Source organism: Triticum urartu, chromosome 2 (genome assembly GCF_003073215.2).
Source record: "Triticum urartu cultivar G1812 chromosome 2, Tu2.1, whole genome shotgun sequence".
Lineage (NCBI taxonomy): Eukaryota > Viridiplantae > Streptophyta > Magnoliopsida > Poales > Poaceae > Triticum > Triticum urartu.
In genome coordinates, this window is record NC_053023.1 from 211,508,768 (window position 1) to 211,528,289 (window position 19,522).

General features: G+C 50.2%; 1 protein-coding gene across 5 annotated transcripts; it reads left to right on the forward strand.

The window, feature by feature from the left end:
• The first annotated feature begins 2,149 nt into the window (after positions 1-2,149).
• LOC125536838 (TORTIFOLIA1-like protein 1) lies at positions 2,150-15,631 on the forward strand. 5 transcript variants are annotated; one of them, XM_048700122.1, is made up of 7 exons: positions 2,150-3,230; positions 4,299-4,490; positions 4,615-4,687; positions 4,782-5,359; positions 12,202-13,074; positions 14,572-14,644; positions 15,220-15,416. In XM_048700122.1, exons 1-6 carry the CDS (start codon positions 2,484-2,486, stop codon positions 14,599-14,601), a joined length of 2,493 nt encoding a protein of 830 aa, XP_048556079.1. In that variant the 5' UTR covers positions 2,150-2,483; the 3' UTR covers positions 14,602-14,644; positions 15,220-15,416. The 5 variants fall into 5 exon arrangements, with proteins under 5 accessions (XP_048556079.1, XP_048556078.1, XP_048556076.1 ...); XM_048700121.1 differs by lacking the exon at positions 14,572-14,644 and having other exon boundaries at positions 2,151-3,230; positions 4,615-4,672; positions 4,785-5,359; positions 15,220-15,631; XM_048700119.1 differs by lacking the exon at positions 14,572-14,644 and having other exon boundaries at positions 2,152-3,230; positions 4,785-5,359; positions 15,220-15,631.
• The last annotated feature ends 3,891 nt before the right edge of the window (positions 15,632-19,522 follow it).

A 19,522-nucleotide genomic window follows, 5' to 3' on the forward strand; every position in this document is an offset into this window, starting at 1 on the left:
CTAGGGCATATTTCCTTCATGGACCTCATTAGATCCAGTGCCCCGAGTCTTGAGAGATTCTTCGACGGTCATGGCGCTTGTGGCTTGGATGATAGGAAGCATCGCAACGACATCGTTTTCAATGGTGCGTCTCCTCCAGTTAGTGTGGTCCTCAGGCAGGTGGTTGTGGAAGGACAAATACATGGAGGGCTGCAAGACTACTGCGTGTGGATGGGCTCTTGCCTCCTAGGGTAGATGGGTTGTCAGCTAGCAAGTAGTCAACATGTGGTGTCATTGCCCAAGGGTTGTGGTCGTCATGTAAAACACTTCTTGGGCCACCTTGCCATTGCTTATCTATGATCATGGTCATGGAGCATGATCAAATTATATCTTTGCTACCAAGGGTGAACCGGATTGGATAGTTTTCTAACCAAATATGAAATTAGACAAAATGAAATGAGATTTCATAGTTCACCCGGATACGGTATCGGATACCGGTACCTGTACCGTGTACATAATAGGATATAGTAACGACGATATCCAGTGGATACCGGGATATTCGTTACTGCGATTGGACATCCGATCAAATAAATTATCCCATTTTCATGAAACATTCCCATGCAGCCCAGCCCAAAAACATCTCAACCCAGACCTAACCTAAATATACGCAACGCAATTCTTTCGCACACCCACACCCACACATAGAACTGTTTGACCGCACTCGCTGACCAACGCTCCCCTTCGTCGGCCACTGCCACTGCACGAGCTCGACGGTGCATGCCTGCCACCTATCCACTTGCCTGCTACCGCCACCAAACTCTCCTCTCATGTACTGCCACCACCTTGTCGTCACCGCATGATGTCGCCGTTGCCGCTAATCTCCCTTCACCATTATCAAGTCCATAAGGACATCTACAACGCTGGGCATCAAAGGAGGGCACCAGGACAAGTGTCATGGTTAAAGGGCAGTTAGGCCCTCCAATCCTGGCGTCACTTATGACATCAATGCAAGAAAAGGAATCAGGCGCTTGGGAATTTTTCTACCTCACAAGATGCAGCGCTGAATGCAAACCGCCGATGTTAGTTATAACAGTCTAGCTTTGAAACATGGAGCGCTTACATGGCTTTTAATTACATCATATTTATTTTATTCCCCTAAGTGCCTTTACATGTGTCTTGCGTTGAAGATGACTTAAACGTTGCAACTTTGGGACGCGATTCATGCTCATTTTATTTAGTTTTATAGTTTGATTAAATCATCTATATACATGTTGTCCCAATTCAGTCTCTATTTGATGTGTAGTACACTTGTGCTCCAATTTCTGTTAATGCTTTAATGAATTTTACATTCTTAGTTTTTCTTGCAATGCTAATGCCTATAAGTCAGCTAGGCTTACACCTCTCAAAATATCAATGTATTATTTGGTGGTCTGCCTCTTGTGCTCGCTAATGAAGTTTGGAGTGAATGACTGCCCTAGCCACCATAGTCGTGAGGGGGAAAGAGAACCCTAACTTGGAGGACCAACTGCACCCGAAGGATCTACCTACTAAAAATTATTATTCGTGCTTCTGTTAAGACAGGTTCTTTTTCTTGTATTGTCTGAATTTTGTTGTTCGCTTTCGGTCCACGTCCGCTTCATTACCATACCATATTTGTTTCTGTTATATTTGGTTGTATCATGTATTCGTTTCAGCATCCGCATTGCCTCCATACCGATTTTGATTTCGAAAAAAAGTGGAATATGATATGGCATGACCATCATCATTCCAAATTTGGTCGAGTTTCATCCCTGGTTGCGGAGGACGAGACTTGTCTGCTCCCCCGGCGTGTGCCCATCCGTGCTCCCGCGTACGTGGCTTGATTTGATTGGAACAAAATAAGGCCCGACCCTACTCCCTTAAAATCAGAGAAAGATGATTAGATTAGAAAGAAAAAAGGAAAACGGCAACCGTAGGATGAAGTGGGAGTACGAATGGGAGCATGGGGAGGGAGCAGGCAAGCCGGATCCGGTTGCGGAGGCTTGGTGAACAATCTTCAAATCATTCCAAATTATAAAGAGAGTCGATTGGTGACAAGGTGGGCCCAAGTTATTGACAGCTCCAAATCATTTGATCTGTTATATTTTCCTTCCTAATAATATTCCCATGCCGAGTAGGAGTAATAACAAGGTGGCCCACTCACCCTCTTCCACCCTTCTCACCCATCGTCTCGGAAGAATCTTGAACTCGTTCGCTCACTCCTCGTCTTCCCCCACCCCACCGCCCATCTCCGCTCCAAAGGCGAGATCCCACCATCCCATTCCAAAAATCGTCCACAAAACCCAGCCCCAAACCCATCGACCGATTCAAAAGCTCCACGAATCCCACCAAATCCACCCCGAATTCGCCACCGGATGCCTCCAATTGTAACCCAAATCCCACATCCCACCAGTTCAAATCTGAACTAGCAGCCATCCCCATCCCCACTCTTGCATTCCCCAGATTCCCCACGCGAACCCGCCGCAATGGCGACCGCGGTCTCCAAATCAGTCACCAAATCGCATCCCAGGTCGCCCACCACCGCGCAGCCGCCAAACCCTGCCTCCGCCGCCGCGGCCGCTGGCGCGGCGCCGTCCAAAAGCGCTGCCATGGCGGAGCTCAAGTCGCGCGTGCTCTCCGCGCTCGCCAAGCTCTCTGACCGCGACACGCACCACATCGCCGTCGAGGAACTCGACCGCTTCATCCGGTCGCCGCCGTCCCCGGACGCCGTGCCCATGCTCCTCCACGCGCTGGCGTCCGACACCCAGGGGCTCGCCTCGCCAGCGCGGCGCGAGTCGATACGTCTTCTTGCCACGCTCTGCGCGGCTCACCCCGACGCCGCGGCGCCGCACCTGCAGAAGGTGATGGCGCATCTCTCGCGACGGCTCAAGGACACGGCCTCCGACTCGTCCGTGCGGGACGCGTGCCGCGACGCCGCGGGGCAGCTAGCGGCGGTGTACCTCCGGCCGCTTGCTGCTTCAGCAGCTGGTGAGGCGGGAAATGGGACCGTCGCACTGTTCGTGAAGCCGCTCTTCGAGGTCATGGGAGAGCAGAGCAAGACTGTGCAGAGCGGGGCCGCGGCCTGCTTGGCAAAAACAGTGGAGGGGGCAGGCCCTGGACCTGGTGTCTTGGGTATGTTTGGCAAGCTTGGTTCCAGGGTTTTCAAGTTGGTCGGCGGACAGGGTGTGCAGGCCAAGGGGTCACTGCTCAATGTCATCGGAAGCTTGGCTCAGGTATAGGCTGGTTCCCTAATTTCTGTCTTGCTTGCTATATATGCTTGATGAATTAAGTCATTGACATAAAAAATTCCAGGCAATGAGAATTCATGTTAGACTGCTAGTAGTTGTTATTTTTGTTACAGATGGCTGCCTGTCTGTATTGGCTAATCCCGTAATCCTAAAGTCATCCAGACCACCCACATTGGTTTTATGCCTGAAGATGGGAATGTCTTCCTTAGTTATGATCATATTAGTCAGTTTCGGATGTGGCCTGTATATCTCATTGTCAGCTGTTAGGATGGAAATACTAGTGTTTTCTTTTTTCTGCTGTAAAGTATTTGTGAATTACTGTCAAGAGAGTGGACTACTATTTTGGAATGGTGAAGTATCGATATCATAGTGTTTGGCTCCATGAAGGCATGAACAATCTAAAGTATTATGCAGTTAGGATTAAAGCTCCAAATAGAATCTTAGCTGAATTTCTAGTTGCTTGTGGCAACTCTTCATTCTTGCCATTTTAGCTAGGATTACAATACATTCTTCTTTTACCTGCTCATAGGCGTATGGCGTATATTTTTTCCTGATATGTTGGATGACTCAGTGTGTTCATTCATGTACTAGTCGAGAGTCGAGACTAATAGAGTAGAAGACTGTTTTTTTGGACCTATTCTATTGTTCATTGGCTATTTGAGCTAATGAATTTATTCTGTTAGTATTGTTGTGTGCACTTGGGAGTGTAAGACGAATAGTTAAGAGCTTTAGGCCTTTTGGTTGGCGAGGGCTTGGGTTCTGGAGATATAGCTCCTAATATGTTGGATTATGTCATATATGATCTTATGCACCCATGCAAGTGTTCTGCACTCATTTTCTGGTTTCATCCATAAGACTGGAATTCCGAATTCCTTTTGTTGTTATAATTAGGAGCTTCATATGGTCTTATCATGGAAACTTGCTGCTTACACAATTGCTAGTCTTTCTGCATATTTCATAAATCACCGTGGTGATAGAATCATAGAAACTATCAGCATGATTACTGACATCCTTGTTTGAGTATCTGTTGATGATTTATTTCCTGCTTTTCAGGTTGGAGCGATCAGTCCCCAGAATATGCAACAGACACTGCAAAGTATCCGTGACTGTCTTGAGAACAGTGATTGGGCTACCAGGAAAGCAGCTGCTGACACATTGTGTGTCCTGGCTACCTATTCAGGTCACTTGATAGGTGATGGGGCCGCTCCAACCATAGCTGCTCTCGAGGCTTGCCGTTTTGATAAGGTAATAAATAATCCACCTCACTCTATCGAAAATGTAGGATGTGCCACTGTTCCATTTGTTTTCAGATGACCACAAGTCATATCCATAATGAATTGATATGTTGTTCCTGTAAACACAATTCCAGGTAAGGCCTGTCAGAGATAGCGTGATTGATGCTGTGCAGTTGTGGAAGCAATTAACAGGTGAAGATACAAATGGTATCAACCTTTTCTTTCGTTGAACAAGTGCATGGTATTACTAGGGTGTTTACTATTATATCTGTATACTTAATGTTAAACAATTTGTGTGCAGAAGACGGTAAAACTAAGGAACCAACTGGCAGTGAAACGAAGCTGGATTCACCTAGCAATAATGAGAAAGCAAAGGGCAGTAGCATAGCTGAAAAAGCAGCAGTTCTCTTGAAGAAAAGACCTACACTAACTGACAGGGAACTGAACCCTGAATTTTTTCAAAAGCTTGAGACGAGAACCACAGATGACTTGGCTGTTGAGGTGGTAGTTCCCCGCAAGACTCTCCAATCTCATCTACAAAGTGAAGATGATCCAGAGGAAGTAGATGGTGATCCTGTTGGTGCAGCTAATAGCAATGGATCTGCAGATGATGAAGGGAGTCTGACCCAAGTGCGGGCTAGCTCTAGTTTTCAAAGTGTTCGAAATAAATGGGCTGGCCAAAGAGGAAATAGAAACAAAGATACAAAGGCTAGACCATCTGATGTTGAAGATAGGTGTGAAACCAGTGCAAAAGAATCTGCACCAATGACTATACCAGGAGATGGTCCCTTCATAAATAATAAAACAAACTGGTTAGTTATACAGAAGCAGTTATCACAATTGGAGAGACAGCAAACAAGTCTCATGAACATGTTGCAGGTTAGTTTTGTTCTGGTTTATTCCATCCTGATTTTTTTTAGCATAGGAAGTTCTGAATTTTGATTCGTTCTTTTACTTCAAACTGTACAGTCATAAAATATCACACATTTTAAATTTCCAGATTGATGGTCTGAGTATGTAACATTTGAATCTGGTAGGACTAGGGTTCCTACCGGCTCTACTGCGTAGGTTGTAGGGGCAAGGAGGAAGTGGGCGCGGCGAGGAGCGGGTGCGCCGGCGGCAGGGCGCCGTCGCGGCTAGGGTTGAGGGCGGCGGCGGCTAGGCTGCGGCGGCTAGGGTTTCCGGCTCCTCTAGGAGCCGGGCAACAAAAGATAATAATAATCTTTATTGCTTCCTCCAAAAGAGTCTTACAATCTATATTTATATCCTAGATAACTTGTAGAAGAATCAATCCTGAGATAACTTGCCTAATCTGAATAAAACTAAGATAACTTGCGGGCCTAAGCCTGCCTGTTGGGCCTGCGGCGGCCATAGACCTGGCCGGTCATAACATCTCTCCCCGCCTGCGCAAACAGCTCGTCCTCGAGCTGAAAGTCTGGATAGTGTTGACGGAAATCCTCACGCTGCTCCCAAGTCGCCTCCTCCTCCGGAAGGCCCACCCACTGAATTAGGATGAACCAGACGCCACGACGGAGCTGAGCCTGCAACACCTTTGCTGGCTCTGGAAGAATGCGACCATCGGCGGTTGGAGGAAGCGTCGGAGGAGCCGCCGGTGGCTCGCCACGGAAAGGTTTGAGCAGCCCCACATGGAACACGTCGTGGATGCGGGTGCGGGCTGGAAGCTGAAGACGATAGGCCACCTTCCCAATGCGCTCCACGACAGGGAAGGGCCCGGCGTAGCGAGGGCCAAGCTTGCGCTTTGCGCGCGGGTCCAGTGACTGCGTAGAGCGGTGGAGAAGACGCAGCCACACCCAGTCACCCACTGCGAACTCCGCCTCGCGATGATAATCGTCGTAGTAGTGCTTGGCCGTCTGCTGGGCCTGAAGGAGACGCTGACGGACCTCAGCCAGCATCTCATCACGGGTGCGGATAAGGTCACCCGCTACTGCTGTCCGAGCCGTCTCTGGGTTGACCGGAAGTATAGGCGGGGGTGGTCGACCATAGACCACCTCAAATGGCGTCGCGCGCAGGGCGGAGTGATAAGAAGTGTTGTAGCAGTACTCTGCCCAAGATAGCCAGTCCACCCAAGCGCGAGGTCGATCACCTGTCACACAACGCAAATACATGGCAATGACCTTGTTAACCACCTCAGACTGACCGTCCGTCTGAGGATGGAACGCCGTACTCAGGCGGAGCTGGACACCCGCCATCCTGAAGAGGTCGCGCCAGACATGGCCCGTGAAGACTGGGTCCCGATCACTGACGATCGACGTCGGGAACCCGTGTAGACGGACTATGCCGTCGAAGAAAGCCCGGGCCACGGATGCCGCTGTGTACGGATGGCCCAACGCGATGAAGTGGGCGTACTTAGAGAAGCGATCGACCACCGTGAGGATGACTGACTTGCCCCCTACCTTGGGAAGGCCCTCGATGAAGTCCAAGGAGATATCCACCCAAACCTGAGATGGCACCTCCAAGGGCTGAAGGAGCCCCGCCGGTCTCAGGGTCTCTGTCTTGTTGCGCTGGCAAGTCTGACAAGACCGAACCCAGTCGCGGACCAGGGCACGATCGCCAGGGATGTAGAAGTCGGCGCGAAGACGATGGAGGGTTTTCTGCACACCCTCATGGGCCGCCGAGTGAGCGAGCTGCAACACCTGGTGACGGAGATCATCATGCGCCGGAACAAAGATCCGGCGTCCATGCAGGAGCAGTCCGTCAGAGAAGCGCCAGGGCTCCTCCAAGTCGCCGACCGCGAGCTGCTGCTGAAGAAGTGCGGCGTCATCGGCCGTCGCAGTGGCGCGTCGAATGTCGGTGAAGAGACCGAACGATGGCCCGGAGCGAATGCACAGGGCCGTCCCGGCGGACGCGTCGGCGGTTGGCGCGAGGTCGGAATCGCGACGGGATAGCGCGTCGGCCACGGTGTTAAGACGGCCCGGCCGATACTCGACGGAGAAGTCGAAGCCGAAGAGCTTGCTGATCCACTGGTGCTGCGGTACGGTCGACAACCGTTGATCCAGCAAGAACTTCAGGCTGTAGTGGTCCGTGCGAATGTGGAAGGTCCGCCCCCACAAGTATGGCCGCCAATGACGCACGGCCTGGACGAGGCCAATGAGCTCCCGCTCGTAAGCGGCCAACTTAAGATGGCGCGAAGTGAAAGGCCGGCTGAAGAAGGCGAGGGGCCCATCGCCCTGATGAAGTACGACGCTGAACCCGGCGCCCGAGGCGTCACAGTCCACCACGAACGGACGGTCGAAGTCGGGCATCTGGAGGACGGGGCCCGTCGTGAGGGCCCCCTTGAGGGCCTCGAATGCCGTCGTCGCCTCAGCGTCCCAGGCGAAGGCGTCGCGGCGAAGCAACCGCGTGAGGGGCGCCGCGATGAGTCCGAACTCCCGGATAAATTTCCGGTAGTAGCCAGCGAGTCCGAGGAACCCGCGGAGAGCCCGCGGTGAGTGAGGCGTCGGCCAGGCGGAGACGGCCGCCACCTTATCGGCGTCCATAGCCACTCCGTCGGCCGAGATGACATGGCCGAGGTAGGCGACGGTAGGTGTCCCGAACGAGCACTTTGAGCGTTTAAGGTGGAGGTGGTGCGCCCGAAGCTCGTTGAAGACGATGGCGACGTGCTGGAGATGTTCGGCCCAGGTGGCGCTGTAGATAAGAATGTCATCAAAGAAAACAAGCACAAACCGCCGTAAGTAGGGTCGAAGGACGTCGTTCATCAGGGCTTGGAAAGTCGCCGGGGCGTTGGCGAGGCCGAAAGGCATCATCAAGAACTCGAAGTGGCCATGGTGGGTGCGAAACGCCGTCTTGGCGATGTCGTCCGGATGCATGCGCACCTGATGATAGCCCGATCGAAGATCGAGCTTGGTGAAGAAGCGTGCCCCATGGAGCTCATCCAAGAGCTCGTCGACCACCGGTATAGGGAACTTGTCCTTGAGCATGAGTGCGTTGAGGGCGCGGTAGTCGATGCAGAAGCGCCATGTGCCGTCGGACTTATGGACGAGAAGCACCGGCGCCGTGAAGGGTGACGTGGAGATCCGGATGATGCCTGCGGTGAGCATCAGGGCACACTGGCGCTCCAACTCATCCTTCTGCAGCTGGGGGTAGCGGTAGGGCCGTACCGCCACCGGAGTGGAGCCTGGTACGAGGTGAATATGATGGTCGTACACCCGGGCAGGCGGAAGACCCCGCGGAGCGTCGAAGAGGTCGCTGTGCTGCTCCAGAAGAGAATCCAGCAGGGGGTGCTCAGCCTCCGAGGACGCGGCAGCCAGCTGGAGATGTGGCACGGCAGCCGCGGCGCCCCCAATGCCCTCCCACCGGATGCGGCGGCCCTGCCGCCAGAATGTCATCATGAGTGCGTCGAAATCCCATAGGATGGGGCCGAGGGTCCGGAGAAAGTCCACCCCGAGGATGAAGTCGAAGCAGCCGAGATCGATCCCTGCACAAGTGATGGAAAAGTGTTCGCCGCCGATGGAGATGGGAACGTCGCGGGCTAGCCCATGGCACCGGAGGCGATCACCGTTCGCCACTGTGATCCGCCGGCGCTCCCCGCCCGTCGTCGGGAGGGCTAGCCGACGCATGGTCGATTCGGGCAGAAAGTTGTGTGTGGAGCCCGTATCTAGCAGGGCCACCAGGCGCTCGCCATGGATCGTCACCGGCAGCAGCATGGTCTGCTCGCCCCGGATGCCGGCCAGGGCGTGAAGGGAGACGACGCACGCTGTCGCTGCGGAACCCGCGGCCGCGTCCTCGGGCGCCGCAGGCGGATGTAACGGGTCGGGCGAGTCGTTCTCCTCGGTGTAGTCGACCGTCTCTAAATAAAAGAGGCGGGGGCAGACATGGGTCGGCGTATAGGGCTCATCGCAGTTGAAGCAGAGACCCTGACGGCGACGCCCCTGCTGCTCGGCCGGTGACAGCCGACGGAAGGGCCGTGTGGCAGCCGGGGATGTGGCCGTCGCGGATGGGAGAGGCCGACCCGGGGCTGAGGAAGTCGGTGCTGGCCGACTGGGCTGGCGGCCACTCCGTCCGAGTGGTGGCTGCAGTGCCTGGGCCCGCTGCTCGAAGGCCCGGGCGTAGTACATGGCCGTCTGGAGATCGGGGGGATCCCGGAGCTCGACGTCCACGCGGATATGGTCCGGCAGACCGCCCACAAAGAGCTCGGCGCGCTGGGTCGCGGAGACGCCCGGCGCGTGGCATGCCAGGGCCTGGAAGCGATCGGTGTAGTCCTGCACCGTAGATGTGAATGGTAAACGGCCGAGGGCCGCCAGTCGGCTCCCGCGGATAGGAGGCCCAAAACGGAGAAGACAGAGCTCCCGGAAGCGCTCCCACGGTGGCATGCCGCCCTCGTCCTGCTCGAGGGCGTAGTACCAGGTCTGTGCTGCGCCTCGAAGATGATAGGACGCGAGCCAGGTACGATCTGAAGCGAGCGTCCGCTGCCCTCGAAAGAACTGTTCGCACTGGTTGAGCCAGTTGAGGGGGTCCTCCGTGCCCTCGTAGGTGGCGAAGTCGAGTTTGGCGAACCGCGGCGGTGTCTGCTGCGGCCCGCCGTGCTGAGCAGGCGCGGGGGCTCGGAAGAGTGAAGCCGGAGGTGCCTGATCGGAGTAGTTTGGGTACTGGCCGGCGGGGCCGGATGGCCCGCCGAACTGCGGAAACGGAGTCGGCTCAACCGGGGTCGTGGTGTAGACCGGTGAAGGCGAAGACCCCGCCGCCCATGCTGGCAGGGGGGACGGGGACGGGGGAAACCGGACCTGATGGATCGGTAACCCGGTAGTCGAGGCCGCGCCCGAGGTGGTCCCGGCTGATGAGGGCGCGGAGAACGGCGGTGGACGCAGGCCCTGGGACGCCGTCGGCGGCGGCTGCTGGGCGGCGGGGTACTGGCCGGCGGGGCCGGATGGCCCGCCGAACTGCGGAAACGGAGTCGGCTCAACCGGGGTCGTGGTGTAGACCGGTGAAGGCGAAGACCCCGCCGCCCATGCTGGCAGGGGGGACGGGGGAAACCGGACCTGATGGATCGGTAACCCGGTAGTCGAGGCCGCGCCCGAGGTGGTCCCGGCTGATGAGGGCGCGGAGAACGGCGGTGGACGCAGGCCCTGGGACGCCGTCGGTGGCGGCTGCTGGGCCGGCCATGCGGGGAACGGCGTCTGCTGAACCGGCCAGACGGTGGGCGGCGGCTGCTGCAGCCAGGAGGCGGCCGGCGGCAAAGGCCAGAGGGGCGCCGCGGCCGGTGCTGGCCCGGATGCCAATCCCGCCTGGATCGGCCCGAACGGGGGCCCGCCGTACGTGGCCGCGCCCTGGTACGGTCCTGGTGGTGGCGCGAAGGGGCTCGCCCCGCCCCCGTACTGCGGCTGCTGCTGTAGGAGAAGACCAGTGGCGGCGATCGGGGCCGATGGCGGTTGAGCATAGGCCCCGGCCCCATATTGCTGGTGGAGCTGAAGCCCGTGGACGGCGGTGACGAGGTGATGTAGCGTGGCGGCGAGTTGCTCCGGAGACAAGGCGGCCAGCGGCGATGGTGGAGATGCGCCCGGAGACGCCGGTGCAGGTGGTGCCGAGGAGGAGACGGGACACGCCAGCGAGGTCCCGGCGGATGCGGTCGGCGCGGTGATGCTTGGCGCCGTCGTCATGGGCGCGGTGGTGCCGACGGGCAGCGGCGGCGGTGATGGCGGCATCGACATGATCGCAACGTGGTCTCTGAATACCAAATTGGTAGGACTAGGGTTCCTACCGGCTCTACTGCGTAGGTTGTAGGGGCAAGGAGGAAGTGGGCGCGGCGAGGAGCGGGTGCGCCGGCGGCAGGGCGCCGTCGCGGCTAGGGTTGAGGGCTGCGGCGGCTAGGCTGCGGCGGCTAGGGTTTCCGGCTCCTCTAGGAGCCGGGCAACAAAAGATAATAATAGTCTTTATTGCTTCCTCCAAAAGAGTCTTACAATCTATATTTATATCCTAGATAACTTGTAGAAGAATCAATCCTGAGATAACTTGCCTAATCTGAATAAAACTAAGATAACTTGCGGGCCTAAGTCTGCCTGTTGGGCCTGCGGCGGCCATAGACCTGGCCGGTCATAACAGAATCTCTCTGCAATTGTGTATGTGAAAGTGAAATGATAAATATATTGTCATATGGCATGTTTGTCTTTGTGTGGGGCTGCTGTCAATCTTTTGTTATCACAGTTTCTACAATGCCATCCAGCAGCTAGTGCTATGATCTTACATATTAATACAAATGAACCGGGCTTACATTGTTTAGTTATTTAGAAATAACCTTCTATACTTGTTGGATGTAAAATTGACTGCATTTACGACCATTTCGGATCAAAATTAAAAAAAGGGCTAGGCGTTACTTGTGTGCTTTGCCACCGCCTTGCGCTTTTCTGCCCAAAGCACATGCTCAAGTGCAATTTTGCGCACATTAAGTGCTAGGCATTTTGCTATAGCCTAGAGCCTAGGCGAGCCTTTTTAAACTATGTTTTGCTTGGTGATTGACTAATTGTTTGTTATCCAAATGATATCACATATCATTGTGATGTGCTACTTATGAGGAGAGATTTTAAGTTTATTAGACATCTTTTGGAAAGCTACCTAATATCATAGTTTTGCTTGGTGATTAACTAATCGTTTGTTATCCAAATGATATCACATATCATTGTGATGTGCTACTTATGAGGAGAGATTTTAAGTTTATTAGACATCTTTTGGAAAGCTACCTAATATCACTTGTATTTTGTGCATTTCAGGATTTCATGGGAGGATCTCATGACAGCATGGTTACTCTGGAAAACAGAGTACGTGGTCTTGAGAGGGTTGTTGAGGAAATGGCTAGGGATATATCATTGTCATCAGGCAGGAGAGGTGGCGGTTCAACCCTGGGCTTCGATTCATCTCCTGGCAGATCATCTGCGAAATACAATGGGTTTCATGAGTATTCTAATTCGAAATTTGGTAGGGGTGGTGATGGAAGGATAGGATTCGCAGATAGGTATTTTTCTGCAGATGGTATGGCTTCTGGTGTAAGAAGCCCATCCTGGAGACCAGATTCTGAGCAATGGGATTCATACGCTTATTCTGGATCACGAAGCGGAATGAATTCCAGGAGAGGATTAGATTCTTTTTCATCTGACACTCGGGTGCCTAGAAATGGTAATGATCAAGCAGGTCCGAGGCGAGGATGGGACAAAGGACAGGGTCCATTTAGGTTTGGGGAGGGTCCTTCTGCTCGAAGTGCATGGAGGGCGTCGAAAGATGAGGCGACACTGGAAGCTATCAGAGTGGCCGGTGAAGATAATGGAAGTTCAAGGGCTGCTGCAAGAGTTGCTATTCCTGAGCTGGATGGAGAGACTTTGAATGATGACAATCAAGGGGACGGAAGAGGTCCACTTTGGGAATCCTGGACTCGCGCGATGGATGCTATTCATGTTGGTGACATGGATTCGGCTTATGCTGAGGTTCTTTCCACTGGAGATGCTGAGCTACTTGTAAAGTTAATGGAGCAAACTGGACCAGTTGTCGATCAACTGTCAAACGAGGTTTCAAATGAGGTTCTACATGCTGTTGGACAATTCCTCGTAGAGGAAAGCTTCTATGATATAGCTTTGAGTTGGCTTCAGCAGGTAAACTACTATCTTCCATTTTAAGAGCAAAATTATTCTATCTGAATTGTCGGGGATGTTTGCAGAGTGCAGACTTAGTGACAACTATACCAGGGAAATGTCCAAGTTTTTTTTTCTTTTCACGCCAAAACTGGTGCTGAACTATAAAAAGAAAAATCAAGTGCGCTATGTCATGTTATGACTAGGCACACCATTCTAAAGAGTGCATTTCAGTGTGCATGTGTTTAAGCATTTTTTAACAGTTGCATATTGTTCCTCACTGAAAATTGCATATTGTTCTAGTATCTCGTGCACAACTATCCGTTCCTTTTGGTGAGATAACATACCATGAACATTTCAAATTAGTCTAGGAAATTTGGACGTGGCAAAATGATGCTGTCCTGATGTTAGTGGGGATGGAGCTCAAGATACTGACGGTTTCCTGAATTCACAGTTCTGCCTAGTATATTTTCCAATATTCGGACATTGTGCTTTTATAATAGCTGTGTGGATATTGCTTTCGTTGTGGGCAATATATGCTGCGCACAAGGCCTATATGGTGAACAAATGCATAAATTCAATTCCAGCCATCCGGTCTCATCAGTGTGGCCAAGATGCAAGTGGGACCAATCCAGCACCCAACATCTGCCTTTGGGCAAATGAGCCACCCATAGTATGCCAAAAACATCATCACATTGAATTTGTGTATTTGTTCACCAAGTAGGCCCTGTGCAGTGTGCACCAGGTATGTTGCTTTTGATAAATGTGCCTGGTATTCACGGAGCAGTGAATATGATTTGGTATTGGTGAATGGTTAAATATTTCCAAGTTGTCCTGGAATGAGGAATATATCTGAGTAGGGAAGTTAGATGATCAATCAATAGCATCTAACTATCAACCAGTGTTCTAAAAAGCGCTTGGCACTGGGCATAATGGTGACACCTAAATTGGTCTAAGCGGGCAAGGGCTTTGCCTTGTAAAACTTGCACCTACAACCTATAAAAAAGGCATCTACGATGAGTTTATCCGTCAATAACCATGTACTCCTACCGTCCCAGTTTATGTGGCGCGCACATGATTCGAGGTTCAAGTTTGACCATAGGAACATGGGTTATGTGCTAGAAAAATTACACCCATTGAAGTTCATATCCACTTATCCAGAAAAAGTTCCAACGGTATACTCCCTCCGTCCCAAAATAAGTGACTCAACTTTGTACTAACTTTGTACTAAAGTTAGTGCAATGTTGAGTCACTTATTTTGGGACAGAGGGAGTACTTTTTAACACATGACTAATGTATTATTGATCACATATTTTTTCTGACTGGTTATTATTGATCACATTGATAGTCAAAGTTAAACCATGAAGTATGAGGGCGCTGTAAATTGGGAGGAGGGAGTAATTGGCTACACAACTAAGTTAGAGGAATCATTCTTAACATATTTCTTGGTAGAAAATCATTAGATAGAGAACAGAAGTGCAACTGATTGACAAGTGGTCCTTTTGCCTTCTCAAACAGACTCCTGGCTTTTCATTTGGTCTAGAATGAAGGCCACTCATTTTGACTGGATTGCTACAAGGAAGATCGTGAAGTACGTGAATGATAGCTATGCTTTCTTCAGTGATCAAATTAGTTTTATTTGTTAAATAGTGCTCCCTCCGTTGCAAATTATAAATGGTCTAACATTTACTGAATCGGATGTATATAGACGCGTTTTAGTGTGTTTGTTCACTTATTTCAGTCCGTATGTAGTCCATATTGAATATCCAAAACGTCTTATAATTCGGAAGGAAGGTGATAGTTTTGTTTTGTTTGCTGGACAGTACAGGCAACATTTAACATGTCGTGGAACTAATAGAGGTGCAGTTATTTCTATTTACTTGTGAAGCCAATGCAGTACCATAACTTACGTTGTGTTCAGGCATAGCTACTGCTGCCAGATGATGGTATAGAAACTATAATTGTGATTATATATTATTGTCCATTTTACTAAACGCTAGGCAGCATGTTGGTCAAACAAAGCTTTCTTGGAGATGTTATTAGACTGGTATGATTGGTTGCATATTCAGATGTCGGGAATCTTAAGGTTTAACATTTGAGTTGAATACTTGAATGCATTGCCTGAGCAACTTGTGTAAATCATGATTGTCCTGGTTGTTGATGCAGTTGACTGATCTGGTGATGGAAAATGGATCCGACTATCTTGGAATCCCTCGAGATGCAAAGAATGACCTCTTATTCGGACTTCATGAAGCTACTGCCATCGAGCTGCCTGATGATTGGGAGGGGGCGACACCAGTTCAGATAATGAAGCAGCTGGCCTCATCGTGGCACATCGATCTGCAGCAGCTTATCAATTAGGGCCATTGGTTGACGTGAGTAAATTTCATTTGTTCATTATTGCTGGTCTTTTTGTTTGCTCTATTGCTATTTACGAGTATAATGATTAGATATGACAGAATGGGAGCGGAGGAGTGGAACTGTGTGTTGGTGTTGGGTGATATATGATGTTGATATATTGGTTTCCCTGCGTCTCCCCTATACTGATAATTTGAGAAATCATTTTTTTTGGGTCTTCTACCCGTGAGGCATCTCAGCGGTTGCAAGCTCCTCAACGATGCAGCTTATGTTTTCGTGAAGGATTTTGCTATCAGTTTGTTCCCTATTTTTCCTGAAGAATTTGCCCAAGTACACAGAAATCTGAAGCAAGGCGATGCACTCAACCAGGACTCCATTCCGAAGCCTCGTTTGCCATACCAGCTTCAGTTAAGCAGGAGTATCATCCTAACACTCTCCAATGTACTCCTGGAGAGTGTTAGGATGATACATCCTCCATAGTCGCAGCACTCGTTCAGTCGTTCTCACGGTCTCATCCTGACAAGAGCTGAGAAACCAGGGTCCCTTTGCTCGCTCTGATGCAAACGCTTGTTCTGGACCGCGAATGTAATGCAACATTGGATGCGAGCATCTTTCCACGAGCCAGCCAAGTATCCGTCCCGGTTCGAGAATGCTTAAAGCAACTCCAACGCACTGACCCAAATAAGGATGGCAATGGATAAGGTAGAGCAATACTATACCCATATAATCAGTGGATACAAAATTCTACCTATACCCATATTCATGGTATGAAACTTTACCCTACCCGTACCTGTTGGGTACTCAGTGAATAGAACAAATAGTACATAAGTTCACAATTTTACACTCATTAATAGCACATTTGGCAACAACTTAACATTAGTTCACAAGTGGGCAGGGTATGGGTATACCCATGGGTACAAGACTATATTTGTACCCTGCCCATGACTTAACGCGCAGGTAGTACCATGGGTATAAAAGTGTGCCCATACCCTACCCATGCGGGTATGATATCTGTGGGTAAAATTGCCATCCTTAGACCGTGCGTGTGTCCGTTTGGGTTTGGATCGAAACTGACACAGAAGTCGTCCTAACATGACGACCCAAATGAGCGAACGTCCGCTTTTTGTCCGTGCGCGACCCATTTCAGGCCCAAATTTGGGCCGTGTTTGTGTCGGTGTGAACGTATGCCCTTGTCCTCCCTCTGGCCTGCCAGTCGGTGGCACATTGGCCATTCCCTCTTCCTCCAATCGACAACCAGCACACCTAGCAGCCCCACCCGCTGCCCAGTTCCTGTGCTCAGCCTAGCCGTCCGTGCCCTCATACCTCCCCAGCACAGCACCTCGTGACGGCCACATACTCTGGCGTATGGTAGATCGTTTTCACCGCTGCCGCACCTCGATATCAACGCCACCCCCTCGTTTGCAGCACTCAAACGCGGCAACCTCGCTCCAGACGCCACTATGCCCGGCGGACGCCATCAGGCCTGCTACTTGGTCTCGGAGAGGCGTGAGGCTCTTCACCGGCCGACTTCTTCCACTTCGCCCTCAAACTGTTCGACGGTTTGCCCGCAAGGTACAAATGGACTCCGGTGGTAAGTACTTCTTTCACAATTTCATTTGCGATTCAAATGACTCTTTTGAGGTGCTCGTGCCAAAAGGAAAATCAGTTCCGAACAATGGTATTTTTCGAAGTTTCTCATATACCTCAAATTTGTCTTTATTGACATAAGCTTCTCAGATGTCCAAACATCACAAAATTCTGACCTTGCACACATGAGCATCTTAGATGCCTTAATATTTCAATTTTTTTGAATTTACTGTTTACATCAATGTGTGTATGAGCCTGGGTGCAGAATAACCACACTCCTATGTCTGCCGCTTCTGTCATTGGAACTCAGAGACCTGAATCCTATTTGGCGCTTACGGCGCCAATTACAACCTTATCAGTAACTGGCGGCCACACACAGGAGGATCTCGTCGAATAACTGGGCCGACCTAATCGGGTTCTTTCATCACCGGTTTTGGGAATAGGTCTCCCTTTGGTTTTTCGGGGCTGGTTTTCTCTTCAGTTTTTTCTCCTTTCCCTTTTTCTTTTATCTTTTTCTATTTCCCCTTTTTCTTTTCAGGTTTTTTTATTTTTTATTTTTCATGAACTCCTTTTTCCATGTTCATGAACTTTTTTAAATATCAGAAACAATTTTCAAATCCATGAACTTTTTTCAGTTTCATGAATATTTAACAATTTTCTAAACTTTTTTCAAATCTGTGAACTTATTTCAAGTCCATGAATTTTTTTCAAATTTTCAAATTTGTAAGTTTGTGAACTATTTTGGATTTATGTTTTTTTTGAAATTTTGTACATTTTTCAAATTCATGAACTTTTTCCAAATCCACAAATGTTTTCCCAAATTTGTAAAGTTTTTTCAAAGGCATGTTTTCTTTCAAACCCGTAAACTCTTTTCAAATCCATGATTTTTTTTGAATCTGCAAACCTTTTCAGCCTTGGATTTTTTTTTGAAAATCATGAACTTTTTTTTCAGCTCCAAGATTTTTTTCAAAAGTCAACTGGTCAACAGTAGTCCAACAGCCTCAACAAACTCCAGAGATTTTAACGGGTGGAAAACAAACTCCGTTCATTATTTAGCGTCGGCGCTTCGGTGCATGCGTTGGAGGAACTGGATGCTTGACATTTTTGTACAAAAACAAAAAGTCACCTAAACGCTCAACCTGGCGCTCATTGGAAAGGGGGACTCCTGCACCATGTAGAACCTGGGTGCCTCTATCCCATTTGACCCAGCCTGAGAGCATCTACAATAAATAATGTAAAATACTCCATCTGTTTCTAAATATATCTTTTTAGATATTTCAATAAAAACTATATATAATATAAATGCTTTCCACATAACTAGTTAAGGGTTTCAACGGTGTAAACGTTTTCAAAAATTCTGAAAAAAAATACTGAACCAACACACCTATAATATAACATGATCCAACAGAGGGATTAAAAAAATACGACTGTATGCATCCTGGAAAAAACAAATAGTTCAGTATATATTTATGTCGCAGTGAACCGAAATGCTTATTATTTTTGCCGAAGACACATAGATGCATATTTTGACAATTCCTCCATTGGATCATCTTATTGCATTAGAGAGATGCTCTCATATTTATTTCATATTTTTTGATAAGTTTTAAACCGTTAAAAGTTTAGCGATCTTTAACTAGTTCTATGACAAGTTATGGTAGTGTGTATGTGTGTATATATATATATATAGGGTGGGTCTATTATGATAACACCCTTAAGACTCTTATTCTGCTAACACTCAAGTTATCTTCTATATCTAAATAGCTAGCCCCCACTAAGATATTTCTCTCAACATGCAAGTATGCCACCTCATCATTCAACATGCATAAGAAAAAGTCCACCTCAACATGCAACTATGCATATTAAAAATCCAGTACAACATGCATGCATGTAAAATTCCATTTTATTATGCTATTTATATTTAATTCTTATATACTTTCAAAAACTATTGTTTCAAGAATTCATCTTCCATATAATCAAAATCTCATTGAAATATTGCAAACATTTCCGCAACAACGTGCGGGGCATCATCTAGTTCTGATAACACATCGACATTGCCCGCACACTGACCGAACCGCAGCAAAAGCCCACCCCCCCCGTCTGCTAATCCCACGCCCCCACCTACCTCGAGCACTTGATCCCTCCTCCCCACCACTCCCGACACCACCACCGGCACCCTCAACACCTCACCTAGCCCACTGCCTTCCCCGGCCGGCGCGCCCCATCCCCCTCCAACCGCCGGCGCGCCCTCGTCTAACCTCCCCCCACGGCTGGCACCCCCTCCCTCCCCCGACCGCATCCCATCTGTTGCCGCCCCCCGGCCGATCGCCTTCCTCTCCTCGCCGGCGAGCCACCCCTCCCCAGTCCACGTCCCAGCACGAGCCAACACCGGATCAAGGCCGCAGCGGCACCCCGTGACGTCTCGCCGCCGGATCTAGGCCATGTCGACCCCCTGCGACTCCCAGCCGCCGGATCCAGGCCATGTCGGCCCTCCCACGGCTTCCAGTCGCCGATCCAGGTCGCGCCT

What these genes read in the sequence shown, in the direction of transcription:
- LOC125536838 (XM_048700118.1), top strand. Translation starts at nt 2,484, where the DNA reads ATGGCGACCGCGGTCTCCAAATCAGTCACCAAATCGCATCCCAGGTCG. An exon ending in TCATCGGAAGCTTGGCTCAG is followed by an intron (nt 3,231 to 4,298) that starts GTATAGGCTGGT and finishes CCTGCTTTTCAG; the next exon opens with GTTGGAGCGATCAGTCCCCA. An exon ending in AGGCTTGCCGTTTTGATAAG is followed by an intron (nt 4,491 to 4,614) that starts GTAATAAATAAT and finishes ACACAATTCCAG; the next exon opens with GTAAGGCCTGTCAGAGATAG.